This window comes from Dunckerocampus dactyliophorus, chromosome 5, assembly GCF_027744805.1.
Source record: "Dunckerocampus dactyliophorus isolate RoL2022-P2 chromosome 5, RoL_Ddac_1.1, whole genome shotgun sequence".
NCBI lineage: Eukaryota > Metazoa > Chordata > Actinopteri > Syngnathiformes > Syngnathidae > Dunckerocampus > Dunckerocampus dactyliophorus.
Window position 1 is genome coordinate 4,534,226 of NC_072823.1, and position 13,313 is coordinate 4,547,538.

Below are 13,313 nucleotides of genomic sequence, written 5' to 3' on the forward strand. Positions count from 1 at the left end.
TCATGGAAGGCAACTTTGATGATCAAATGGGGGCAACGATGAGGAACAACACTCCTGGATGATTAAACGCCTGATGAAGAACACGTCATCAAGGGCTTCTGACATGCAGCCAAGGTGACCTCATTACCACGCTCGCTGTATAACCTCAGGGTAAAGGTGTTTGTTATGGTAAAACCTCCCTGACATTAGCATTATAGCATTAGCATTATCAGCAGTATAGCATTAACATTATAGCTCCTCGTACAAAATGCAGCAGCTCAGCTTTCCCAAAAGTTGAACGTTCCAGGAGCTGCTTAATAGTTTTGGAACAGACTTTTTAAAGTTACCCGGCCTCTGAGAAAGTGAGATGGAGGAGAAGGAGCTCTTATTTGACGTCCTTTTAACTCCACGAGGAATGAAATATACCAGACATCTTTGCAGTTCAATTTCAGTGGAAGAAGCAGACTTCCTGACAAAAGCAAATTATTCTAATAGTTTAAGTGCGAGTGAAAAATAATATGCAATGGATGGGTCGATACAAGGATGAAAAGAGGACTTTGAAAACGGTGACACTGAAACGACAGCAGTCTGAAAGTCACCTGCTGTCCTGCTGTGGAAAATTTCATTTTCTGCTGAGGAAGGGTGTGAAGTCAGTCGGGAGCCTTGATAAGCCGTGGAAGTGCTCTGAATGTGAATTGGTTCACCTTACACTGCTCTCTCATTTGAAATGATTCAGTGTTTTTTGATGTTTTATGCTGTATTACCCATTTGTTGGGATTGTAAATCAGCTTTTACTCATTATTATAAAGACGGACAAATCTTTAACAGAAGGCGCCACAATTAGCTTTCGCACCTGGTGTGGTTTATTCGGTGTAAAACTGGCGTTCAGAATAAAATGTCAGTATTGTGTAATTCACAATCCTCGCATTAGTCATTTGGCGATGCATTGTTTTATTTCTAAAAACAACAGATAGAACTCTTATTTTAGTCTCTCGTAAGCAAGCCAGGTTGTGTTTGCTCAGTGAATGTTTGTGCACAAGCCAAGGAACATGGATGAGAAAATAAGACAAGCGTTCCCAAGCGCAGTCTCATGCCTTTAATGAGGGAACTGCAGGAAAATATATTTAATGGCAGCCAAGAGAAAAGCTGTATCCACAATTCTACCTTTGGAGAGATGCTTAGTGTTGACTGACGTTGTCAGAGAGCTAACCAGTGCCTCACATGTGGCTTTAAGGATGCAACATTTTTGAGGGGTGCAAAATTGCATCCATCCATCCGTTTTCTATGCTGCTTGTCCTCACTAGAGGACAGGTATGCCGTCTTTGGCCGAGAGGTGGGGTGCACCCTTGTCGCCCCCTCTGCCAACAATACAATTTGGGAAGCTCCACATTTCTATGTGCAAAGTATGAAACTCTGGAATAATACAATCAGTGTAATAATACAATCAGCACGACTCCCGTTGCTTATTATTTAGCTGAGCGTGACTCTGAGTACGCACACATAGAACCAACGAATCCATCAGAAGTGAAATAACTCCAGCAATTGGAACCCACTATCATCTTCTTCAAATTGTGAAAGAGTGCAAAGGTTTCTTCTTTGGCCATGCTATGAGATCAACCTCAAGCCTTGCACAAACCATCCTTGAAGGATCTGTGGAAGGAAAGCGAAGACGAGACCGCCCTAGAATGAATTGCAGAGATAACATCAAGGCATGGACAACCAGCTCCTGGACACCGCCAAAAACCCACAGAGGTGGAAGGACTTGGTGTACTGTACTTCATGTGGCCCTCATATGGCCCTCCAATCCTTCAGGTCATGGGGCAGCTAGAACTAGAACTAGAACTAGAACTAGAACTAGAACTAGAACTAGAACTAGAACTAGAACTAGACTCTGGGTGTGATATTAGATTAGAAGTTGCATCATTCAGTCAATGAAAATTGCATATTTACAACCTAAAGGCATAACTTGGAAATCATTTCAGACCGCGGACTTACTAAACCAGCAAGCTTGTCATCGCTCGCGTGCCGATATCATCATCAGCGGAAAAAAACAACACGGATATGAACCAACATTGAATTTTTACGCCAACATCGGCCAATATTACTGGACATCCATATCTACTAGCACTGTCGAAAACAAGTACTTGATCCATTCGGGTTAAAAAAGGCTTACTGGAGTAATGGAAGTGACCCACAGTACAGGTCCACGGGCGAGGGAGTGCAAATACCTGACTGGCCCCCCGCACTGGCAATCCACATTCCACCAGTACATTTAGCATGATGTTGGCTACAATGAACAGTTTGTTAGAAGTGCATTGCATCACGTTGTGTTGTGATTCTTATCAAGCTAGCGAGCGCTTTTATTGACTGTCATTAGATTGTGCAGGCGTACCTAACGTAGCGTCCGCTTAGTGTGTTATCTCAATGTCATTGGGGCCACTGTGATTCCTCATTTGCACTTAAAACACAAACTCGGTGCATGCGAAATGTAAAATCATACTTCAAGCAGATTGCTTTATGTCATTTGGTGGTCACATCACAACTAATACCCATCATATTGTGGCGTCAGTAATATTAAATATAATATAATATACAGTAGTAAAAAAAAGAAGTCTGAATTTTACAAGAATAATGTCCTAATATTACGAGGAAAAATAACATCATTTTAGTAGCATAAAGTCGAAATATTAAAGAAAAATGTTCTTTTAAGTCCTGATATAATGAGAAACAAAAACAACAAATAAAGATGTAATTTTGTTTTCATTGGGTTGCAGATAAAGTTATAATGTTACGAGGATACAGTGAAAATATCAAGGGAATAAAGTCACAATTACCAGAAGAAAATTTACCAGAAAGTTAAAATAGTTGGAAAAAAAAGCAGAAAAAGCAGAAATTGCATTCTAATGAGAAAAAAGTCGCAATTTCACAATTGCTGTCTCGACATTGAGAGGCCCCGGCTGAGATAAAATATTTAAAATATTTTATTTTGATGAAGTGATGACCAATTTGCAGCTGTAAACGTAATTAAGGTGTTTTTACTCGCTTTTTTCTCTCTCTCATGATTATGTGTTTTTCCTACAGCATCTGTTACAACATCATATGCAAATTTTATGCAAATTAGCCGATGACGCAATCTAGCAACTTCCAGATCAGCCATTAGCTACTTTTCTGACTGAGCAGTTGGCAACAGTGGTCTCTCCTCCATCTCTGACTATCCCGTGAGAAGATTAACACCCTTGTCAACCCTGTCGGGCTCTTTCCCATCACATTCCGTCTTCCCTGCATGATCCCAAACCTGATCCCACTAACTGCCACTTCTCGCCATGCGCCGATAGCTTTCTCTTCCATTCGGGGTCGTGAGGGTTAATCTGTCTGTTTTCCCTGTTGACTGACAGGAGAATTGGTGGAACATATAAGAGATCGAACAAATTTAAGAGGAGGTAAGAGAATCTCAAAGAGAGGACTGCAATTACAGGAGAGCCAGATGGAGGCTAAAAGTTAGTTGAGGAAGCACCTTCAGCTGTACTCCAGGACAGTGCGTGTTTTTTTTTTCAAACAGCTCATTGCACCTCTCCTGCGTGCACCTCACACCACTGCAGACCCCAGCATGCCGGCTGCCACAATCTCATCTCAGCCCCTCTTGCCTGTGAGGGATTAAACCCTTAATCCACCAGACTGAGGCCTGCTTGTGCAGACGGGGCTGCAACTATCTTTTGTTTGCCGCTGTGTTTATGTGTGTGTCCTGGCATCTGGTGTGTTGCGCTGTGCGGTGCGTGAGATTAATAAGAAAACGATTTAGGAGGAAAACAGAGTGCATACTGGAGGGCTGTGTGAGTATAAACACATTTTCTTGTCTGATTGTTGGGGCCACCCTATCTTGCACCTGTGCTGAATACACAATTATGTGTGTTTCCCGTCTATATAATCTGATGAAAACAGAATAAAAACAAGGAATATAGCATTAGTGTCACATCAGGGCAGGCTGCAGGACGGCTAATCCATTCAGCTGCGACAGACCCATTGTCTCCTTTGTGCACAAAAAGAGTATCTGAGAACTAATAGCCTGGCATGTGTGATCAGTCTCGTGTTGCATACACAAGGCAGCCGTGGGCATATGCTGCACTGTAGGTTAATGAATAGTGATGGAGGGATTCAATAAACTATGTTCTCTCTCTCTCTGTCTCACACACACACACACACACACACACACACACACACACACACTTGTTTCTACTCCCACCAGTAATGTGCTGTCCGCTCCGTTAGCATCCACACGAGCCCGGACAGACAAACAAGTGTTTGCTTGTTTGAGTTGTTCCCTCAAATGAGCAGCCTCTCAAGGACAAAGTGGGCGTGTCAGGTTGAGTATAATGACGCTAGTTTCTCTGACCTTGTCAACTTCTGCTCGGCACTGCGGTGGTCAACAGTCAGCAGATAAACCACTCGAAGGTAAACGAAATGGACACAAATTTTGTTGCATTTGGCTCGTTTCAGTTTCAAATTCAGTCTGTACAGTACAGATAAATAAAATAGATATTATCAGTTTCTCAACAGTATTTCAAATCGGGGGGCATTTCTGTCCCCCAGTGGGGGCATGACAGAAAATAATTGAGAACCACTGGTATAAGGTCACATTTCACTTTTGTAAAATATGACATTGAGATTTATCCTTGTCAAGAACCAGAAACGAAAGTGAAATTCACACAAAGCATCCTAAGGCATCACTCTGCAGCCCAATTGACAGGGGGCTCTATACAAACGTATGCACCATCAAGTGGTGCAAAACACTCCTAACATAGCATGAATCAAAATGGTGATGATAATTACATTTTTCCCATGGTTGATATTTTCTAAGTCTATAATTGGAACATGCAACAGCCATTTAATTATTCATTAGTGAGGGTTTGAGCTACATATTTCCATAGCAACAGTCTTGACTGACATCCAGTCATCAAACCGGTTTGGATTCCCATATAAGTAGGAACATCACCTTAACAACTTCAGCTGATTTAGGGCGAGACATCTTAGAATGAACACCTGCCAATCACAGAACTTAAACACATTCTAAATCCATCCATTTTCTTCCGCTTATCCGAGTCCGGGTCGCGGGGGCAGCAGTCTCACTAGGGAAGTCCAGACCACCTCTTCCAGTTCCACGGCGAGGACACCAAGGTGTTCCGTGGGCAGCTGTGAGACATAATCCTTCCAGCGTGTCCTAGGTCTGGAGACGTATTTGGCACTAGTCATCTTGCAGGTGTGATTGGACACATTATTATGCTACAACACATCCATACGGAGCAGTTTCCGAAGGGAGGGCATCATGCTCGGCATCACAGTGTCACAGTACATGTTGGAATTTATGTTTCCCTCAATGAACCACAGCTCCCCGGTTCTGGCAGCACTCATGCAGTCCCAGGTCAGGCTGCATTCTTGACTGTAGGCATGACACAATATCTTCCAACTCAACATCATCTTCAAATAAACTTGTATGGATGTTAGGAGGGAAGAACCCACACAAACACCTCAGATCCCAGGTGAGGATAACTTTTTTCTCCTGGGTGATAAAAAAAAAATATAACCCTGGGCCAATATGCTTCCCAAAATAACTATTAAAAATTATAAATACTATTCATTTCATGCACAAAGACATAGCTTTTGGATTAAAATTCCACTATGGGATGTATTTGTCCTCCAGTTTGCCCTTCAGAGCAGGTTTGGAGGAGCATTTTAGGACTGAACCGCGCCCCCTGTTGCGCCAGGAGCGACCAGGACAGAAATATAGACAGTGGGACAGCGCCACTTTTGTGTTCTTCCATTTAAAAACATTAAACGGTAGGAGTGTTACGTATGTGTAACACCTATTCATGTTTCGGCACATTGCAAAGATGCGGATTCGGACCGCCTTTACGCAAACTTGAACTCCTCCGTTACGCGCAGCCACTCCTCCTCCTTCTCTTCCTCCTCCTCCTGCAGCACCACTCGCATACCGAGCTGGAACGGGACACTTTGAGCTCACCGAGCTTGTAGCCGCATCCTGCTGCGGCGTGCACACATTGTCAGTGCGCCATGCGCCGACACTGGACAGGTAGATCCGGTCATGGTGACGTGTAGCAGCCTTTGGTGTTAGACCCTTGGGGACTGCGTAACAGAACCATCCCCACCGAGCGAGGTTCAGAGCCCAGGATGGTAAGTTATGCTGCGTGGAAGTTGTAATGCACTGTATTGCAAGATATTCCTCTCGGTTTATTCAGCATTGCATGGTGCAATAAGTGTTTTACATGCATGCATGACATTGCATGTGATTAAAAGGCTCGTTTCTTTGAAATTGTGTCCTTACAGTGTGGTTGTCGGGTGTTTTAAATAGTCCTATTTAACACAGCTTCATGAAACTTCCTGGCTGAGGTGCAAAATTGTCCCATGAAATGGCCAACAGCCTGCATGTGAGGAAAGAGATGTCCCCTGTCCTCCTGGTACTCTGTATGCTAATGCAGGATCGATCATTTATAAATGAAAACAATATTATATATATAAAATAAGTAAAGTCAAACTGAAAACCAAATGCTGCTTGAAGACTCTTGATAATGTCATGGTTTTATAGTCAGCTTCCAATTGTTTTTTAACTTCAAAACAATTTGTCCTACAGGGATCATCTATAATTGAAATACAGTCGCACCTTGGTTAGCGTCATTAATGTGTTCCAGAAGGTCCGACTCTAACCAAAACACATTCTAACTGAATCAGTTTTTCCCATAAGAAATCATATAAATTAGGGCTGTAACTAACGATGATTTTCTTAGTCGATTAATTTGAACCATGCTGTTTCGATTAATACAGTAATTAATTGGGCCCTAGACAGACGAAATCAATAGGAACCACACGCAAACAGTTAGTGGTTTGGTCCGTAACATATCAGAAAAGGGGCAAAAATGTAAATCGCTCTATCCAAAGGCAAAGTGAATGTCTTGTTTAAGGAAATTAAAGAATATTCACATTTGAAAGCCTTAAATCAAAGGACATTTACATTTTTAAATAAAAAAAACATCAATTGAAAAACACAAGAGTTGTCGATTAATTACATAAATGATTGATTGTTACAACCAATTAATAATTTCCAAAAACCCAAAAATGATCACTTGAACACGTTTTCATAGATTTACAATTACAGTTTTACATGCAGAAAACTATTCAAAATGCATATAAATGCATACAAATGATGGATGAAAGGGATACATGAACATTGAGCCTTAATCGAAGACATGATTGTTGCCAAAGACACCAAGTGGCAGTGAGATCAACACAGACACCACCTTGGTGTTTTGGATTCAATAGTGTTTTTCACCTCAGGTCTCTGTTTTTCTTTTGTTCACGGCTGCAAAATAACCTACAGTGGAGCCAAAGAAAGTTGCAAGGTGCTAGCATTTTGCTAAAGACGGTAAGACACTATTGAATTCAAGACATAACTCAAAACAAAACAGGAAGATGGTGTCCGTGTGGATCTCGCAGCCCCACTGTGTCTTTGGCAACGACACGTTTTCAATGAAGGTAACAGTAACCTTAAATGTTCATTTATCCCTTTCATTCATCATTTTTAGAATAACGTTTTTTACATGTAAAACTCTAATGGAAAAACTATAAAAACGCCTGTAATGCCGTGTATTATTAACACGACAAAACATGCGCAATATTGTACACTAAATGTACGCAAACCCAGGCAAAATTTGGGGGGTAAATTTTGATGTTAACTGAGGTTTACGTTAACCGAGGTTCAACCGTGATCTGTTCCAGACTCATTGACTATACAGACTGAATGACATTTTAGCATTGCCAGCTGTCATACAAGTGCAACGATGGAATGGCTGACTGTGTGGCTCATTTACACACGAGGAGACCAAGCAGAATAAGTGCTGCTTTCTTTTTGCAGTATTGTACCTGGACTGGCACGTATCACCAGTTTTGGTTCCATCGCAACAAAAAAAGCCAAAGATAAAGCAAAATAAACTTGTGGTGACTTCCAGGTATTTTTGTGATGTCAGAGCCATGTTTGTGGAATGGAATTGTCACAGTTTCCCTCAGTCCCTCATTTATCACAGCTAATTGGTTCCAGACCCAGCCATGATAAGTGGATTTCCGCAAAGTAGGGTTCCTTTAATTATAAATCAAATATTTTTGTAGTTAGAGCACAGAAAACATGCTTATGACCTTCTAAATATGTTTTTTTTAACATTATTAGACCCTCTAGACATCAACTAACAAACCTCAGTCATCTGTACACTCATATTACCCAATATAGTAGACATAATCAGAGAAAATAAGCAATTTAAGACATAAATGTGTTTTGCAATAAATGTATTTTTATTATTATGATGATTATTATTATGAATATTATGTTATTATTATTGTGCCTGTTGTGAGATGATTCAAACCCGCAAAGAAAGCCTTGTTGTCGATCAAGTCTGGTGCTCGTGTGCCTAACCGAACATTACGGAACATTACTCACACCTGGTGACCAGTGTGGAATACTACACAGCATCTTTGACTACGTCTTCTGAATTTGTATTTTAGTTCATTTGTGTTTTGTTTTTTTAGAATGTTTACTTCATTTAATGCCTTCATGCTTTAGGCAAACACTATGTAACATTTGCATGCATTTCTTTTGACTAATAATAGGCCGTATTCAACCACAAAAAAGCAAGATTTATTGATTAGTCTATTTTTGAAAACCGTGATAGAGTGAAGCCGTGAAATTCAAACCGCAAAGTGACGAGGGACGACTGTAAAAAAAAAAAAACATTCAAAAGGAAATCACCTTGTCGATGGAATCCAGCAAAGAAACAAGAGCTCGATCAAAGCTGTTAGTGCCAGTGTGCTGCCAAACCCACCCTCATCAATTAACCTCCCTCAAGGAAATACCAGCGTTTCCTGAGAGAATTCAAATCGATGTCTAAATAGTTTATCACGCTGTCTGCCCTCCGTGAGGTGGAAATGAAACACCAACATTGTGACAGATGTGATTTATTGCTTTCCCCAAATGCAAGTTGCTACCCTGGATCTGAATAAGTGGCGGTGCCGTCACAGTCTCTGCTCTGTCCGGTCACACGTTCACTGTAGACGCAGGCGACAGAGTAATCTGACTACTCGAGATTCGGTTGCGCACAATTGGCTCTTCCGTGGCATGCTGGAGTGCACCAGACTAACATGAAAAGTGAACACAAAAGATGGGCGAGTCACGTGCGAGTCATGATCGACTCACTTATTTACCCCTGCCACCGGCAGCTAAATTAAAAAAGGAAACCATAAAATGTGTCATTAATTGTGTAATTGTAACTCTAACTGCATTTGTATTCATGTATCGGCCCCGTGGAACAAGCAACAGATTTTGTCCTTGCCTCAAATCAGCTCTCCTTTCCCTTTCCTGCCTGCATCACAGACTCGACAAAATGAACGATTGCAACTGCAGTGTTGTCCTGTTGAAAGAGCCAGCCATTACCACACAGACGAGGACCTTCAGTCATGAGGGAAGCCCCCTTCAGCATCTCCACATATAAACCAGCCATTTGACGCCCCTGCACAACCTGAAGTGTCATTGTTCCATTGAAGGAAAAAGCACCCCGATCATGATGGCCCCCCTCCACTGTGCTGTGTGAAAAACATCTCAGGTGGGATCTCCTTGTCATGCCAGTAACGTTGGAAGCCATCAGGACCGCCAAGGTTACATTTTTTCTCATCAAAGAATACAACCTTCTTCCACCTTTCAATGTCCCATGTTTGGTGCTCTTGTGCAAATTCTGGCAATTTTGTGGCACTGACATAGACGTTTTTTCTTCTTAAAAGCACCAGTAACAACCTTTATTTGGGCCAAAGATCAAGACAGCCAATCGGATCCTCCGGCTCAAGGCCGCTGACAATTTTTTGGTCTACCACTTGACTTTTTTGTTCCATAACCCTGAAGAAGTTTCAAATGACCATCTTACTGCGTCCAGCCTCAGCAGCAATGGCAGTTTCATTTCTGTGGTAGGGTCCCTTGAGAAGATATACAGTAACAAAAATGGCCGCTGAAATGTGAGGGCTGATGTATGTAAAAATTGCAGGATTTGCAGTAGAAATGTTGGCTCACATAATAGTAGAAAATGTATTAAAGCTGCAATACTACAAAGGTGGCTGGAGAAAAGTGCTGCAGTGTTAAGAAGTGACTAGCAATGGATTATTACCGCAGTTGCAAGGTGATCTTTATTCTTTCATCATGTGCCTTCTTCACTTTGTAGAACAGCTTTTATCTCTCAATGGATGAATGATTGGGTGCTATTTGCTTCCACAATGACAACAAATAAGTACATTTTTGTTTTTCACTCCTGATTTCTTTGACGATGAACTAGCCATGAACTAACCATTCACAGCTCATGCATATGTCCTTTTTCTTAATGAATGATTACACGGTTATTGTACAAACCTTGTTTTCATCAGCGTGTCAGCCTTGAAAAATGTCTCTTCACGAAGGGATTTTAATGGACACCTTGATTTGTAGTTAACTACAAAGATGGTGAAAGCTATAATGTGAAAACACACTTGATAAACAGCTATTTAGAGCTTTGATACAGGGCAAGTCATTCTGGGCAACTACAATTACTATATGTGCCAATAACTTTCCCAGCAATCATATTGCCAAGAAACACATTTCAGAGCCTCTACAGCAGGCAGATATTCACTCTTGAGTGCGAATTACACCATTAAACCTAAATGTTCTCCTCTCCTCCTGTTCCTTAGTTTTTAAATAGTATCCCCAGTGACTAAACCACCTCGAGAGAGTGAATGATATCATGTATTGATCATGGTGTTTGCAGATGTTGAAAGTGTTTGACTTGCGCCTCACGTAAAATCATTTTGAAGCCTGAAGCAGCTGTCAGTGGGTCTTACTGGATGTCAGGCCTGATGTGAGCAATTTGCATTTACTGGACCATTGCCACCATCACATAGTTGTCAAAGTTGAATGTGAATACTGTGAGAATACTGTGAGGCTTCGAAAGTGACTTTTATATGTTTATCTCTACAACTGATCTGACATTTGTGTTGGGGGCTGGGTGAACTTAGACCTGGGGTGTCCAAACTTTTCCCAGAGAGGGCCGCATACAGTAACACTTTGATATTTTACATTCTGTAAACCAGGGGTGCCCCTTCCGTCGATCGCGAGCTACCCGTAAATCACGAAAGTAGCTTGGGTCCTTCGCAAACGTCACTTCGTAGATGTCTGATTTGTTCTTGCTCCCCTGCGGCAATGGGGAACAGAATTCTCAAACTACAAACAGAGATTAAACTTTCATCTTCCGATTATGGATCAACTAACTGAGCGGTAAGATGCCTATATCTATAACAAAACTTATTCATTCACTTGGAGCGGAATTGTTTGAGGACTTTGCGTCGCGTCATGAACTCCACTATAGAAATGCGTGTTTTTCTACTATTCCCTTTCTTAAACTATTATTTCATGATGAATTGGGAAATGTGCCCATTGCCAAAAGGTGTTTAATATGTTGCCTTGACTTCGGCTGCATTGCCTTTTGCATAATCATTTTCATTTATTTTTTATCGAGAATGTTTGATAGCAAATATGATAGCTAACCGGGCGTAATACATTCAGTGTGTGTCTAATGAACGCTACGTAGCTATTTTGACTATAAAAACATGTTTTATGTTAACATTTTTGGCCTTCTGCGATGGATTAATTGGATTTACATTCTATTTTCTGGGAAAATTGGATTCAGACAGTTTTCTTGCAGGTGATGACTGGCTGTTAACAGTGAAGTGCAGTTGTGTTTGTGTGTAGCTTCACAATAAAGATCATTCAGTCTCATTGCTTGCTTCTGTCTTGCCAAAGTGCACGCTGCTGATTGCAGAAATGACTGCTCGCCACATTGTAGTCAGACAAACAAAAAAATGCAGCGTGCCGTGATTACAAAAATAAAACATTTCAACCCCTTGTGGAGATCTGAACTCTGAGTTATATAGTTCCTAAGGTATGTCCATAATGGATGTAAGCAATGTCTTAAAGTGCATAATTGTGTGCCTGTGTCTGAAAATGAAAACTGCAAGCATGTGCAAACTTTTCCTAATTAGCTGAGGTAAAGTCCTCCCATAGAAGAACATAATAGACTGTGTATTCCTGTATTATTTAGTAGCATCACTCATGCACACAAAGCTTGCAAAGCTAAAAGGAAGCTGCTCACGTCTGATATTTAATGGCAATGCATTGGTTGGGAAGATAATTATTAAAAGAAGACTCAATAACCATGTGATTGTTGTGTGCTGTAGGTTGTGTGTGTGATTGGTTATGAAGAAAGAACCTTGGTGAATGCAACAATTGTTTAGGAAAAGTGTCAAAGTGTGATACGTTAAGCATTCTTTGTAGGAAGCCATGTAACTTTGTTCTAGGTGGAGCTTCATTTTTTGTTTTATACGATATAAATATAATTAAGCAGACATTCTTTAACATCAGCCATCTTGGTCTCTTTTCATGTCTCTGTCTCAGATCCCACATGATGCCACCACAGGCCCTTCCTAATCCTGCCTCGGCCACGGAGGATCCACATCAGTGCCCGGACACCTCAGCACCACATTTGGCTACCGCTCATTCTCCACAGTTGTCAGCCACTGATCCATCTTAACACACTCTTGCCTCACACCAAGATTAAGCACTGATGTGTTGCTGAGTTCTGCTCGGGCATAGCAAGCCTATTTTATCCTCTGATGGCAACTTCAAAACTCATTCAAATGTGACAGCAGGTTGCCTGACACGCTCACTCCAAAGGTTTTTCATTTTGACCTCATAAATTGGAAGCCAAAGGCTGTCAGTCGCCCACCGCTGGAAGGAGACTCAATGTTGTGCAGGGCTCTGTGGTCAAAGAGACTTGGAGGACGTTGAGCAACGACAGGCAGCCTTTTGCTCAACTTGTGGACCTCTCACCGAAACAGGACAATGGACTGCGTGGTTTTGTCCTGACCCAGAAGAAACATAGCCGGTCTAAGACCCCGTTCTTTTGTAAACTGATCTAAGCTGCATACGTTCCGGATGCTGCCATGCCCATCATCAGCAATGCTAACCACGACTTCAGCAATCTGTCCGTCAGTGACGACAGCAGTCTTGACCGCATCTTCACGGAGATTCCAGAGACTGAGACCATCAAGGTATGAACAATGTGGGGATTATGCAAATTTAAAATCGCTACCAAATGACCAATATTGATCAGATCTGTATACAGTGGAGCTGCAACAATTAATTGATGAATCGATGATGAATTGATTATCCAATGTGGCATTCCATAAATCATTGTTTTATTTAAAAA

General features: G+C 41.4%; 1 protein-coding gene across 2 annotated transcripts in view; it reads left to right on the top strand.

The window, feature by feature from the left end:
- Positions 1–5,824: 5,824 nt before the first annotated feature.
- kcng4a (potassium voltage-gated channel, subfamily G, member 4a) overlaps positions 5,825–13,313 on the top strand; it is a 39,752-nt gene continuing 32,263 nt past the window's right edge. The window contains exons 1-3 of one of the 2 annotated variants that reach the window (XM_054777287.1): positions 5,825–6,165; positions 9,407–10,199; positions 12,500–13,155. In XM_054777287.1, the coding sequence (XP_054633262.1) occupies positions 13,048–13,155 (108 nt within the window). In that variant the 5' untranslated portion in view covers positions 5,825–6,165; positions 9,407–10,199; positions 12,500–13,047. The remainder of the gene's footprint in view (positions 6,166–9,406; positions 10,200–12,499; positions 13,156–13,313) is intronic. The other variant, XM_054777286.1, reaches the window with a different exon arrangement.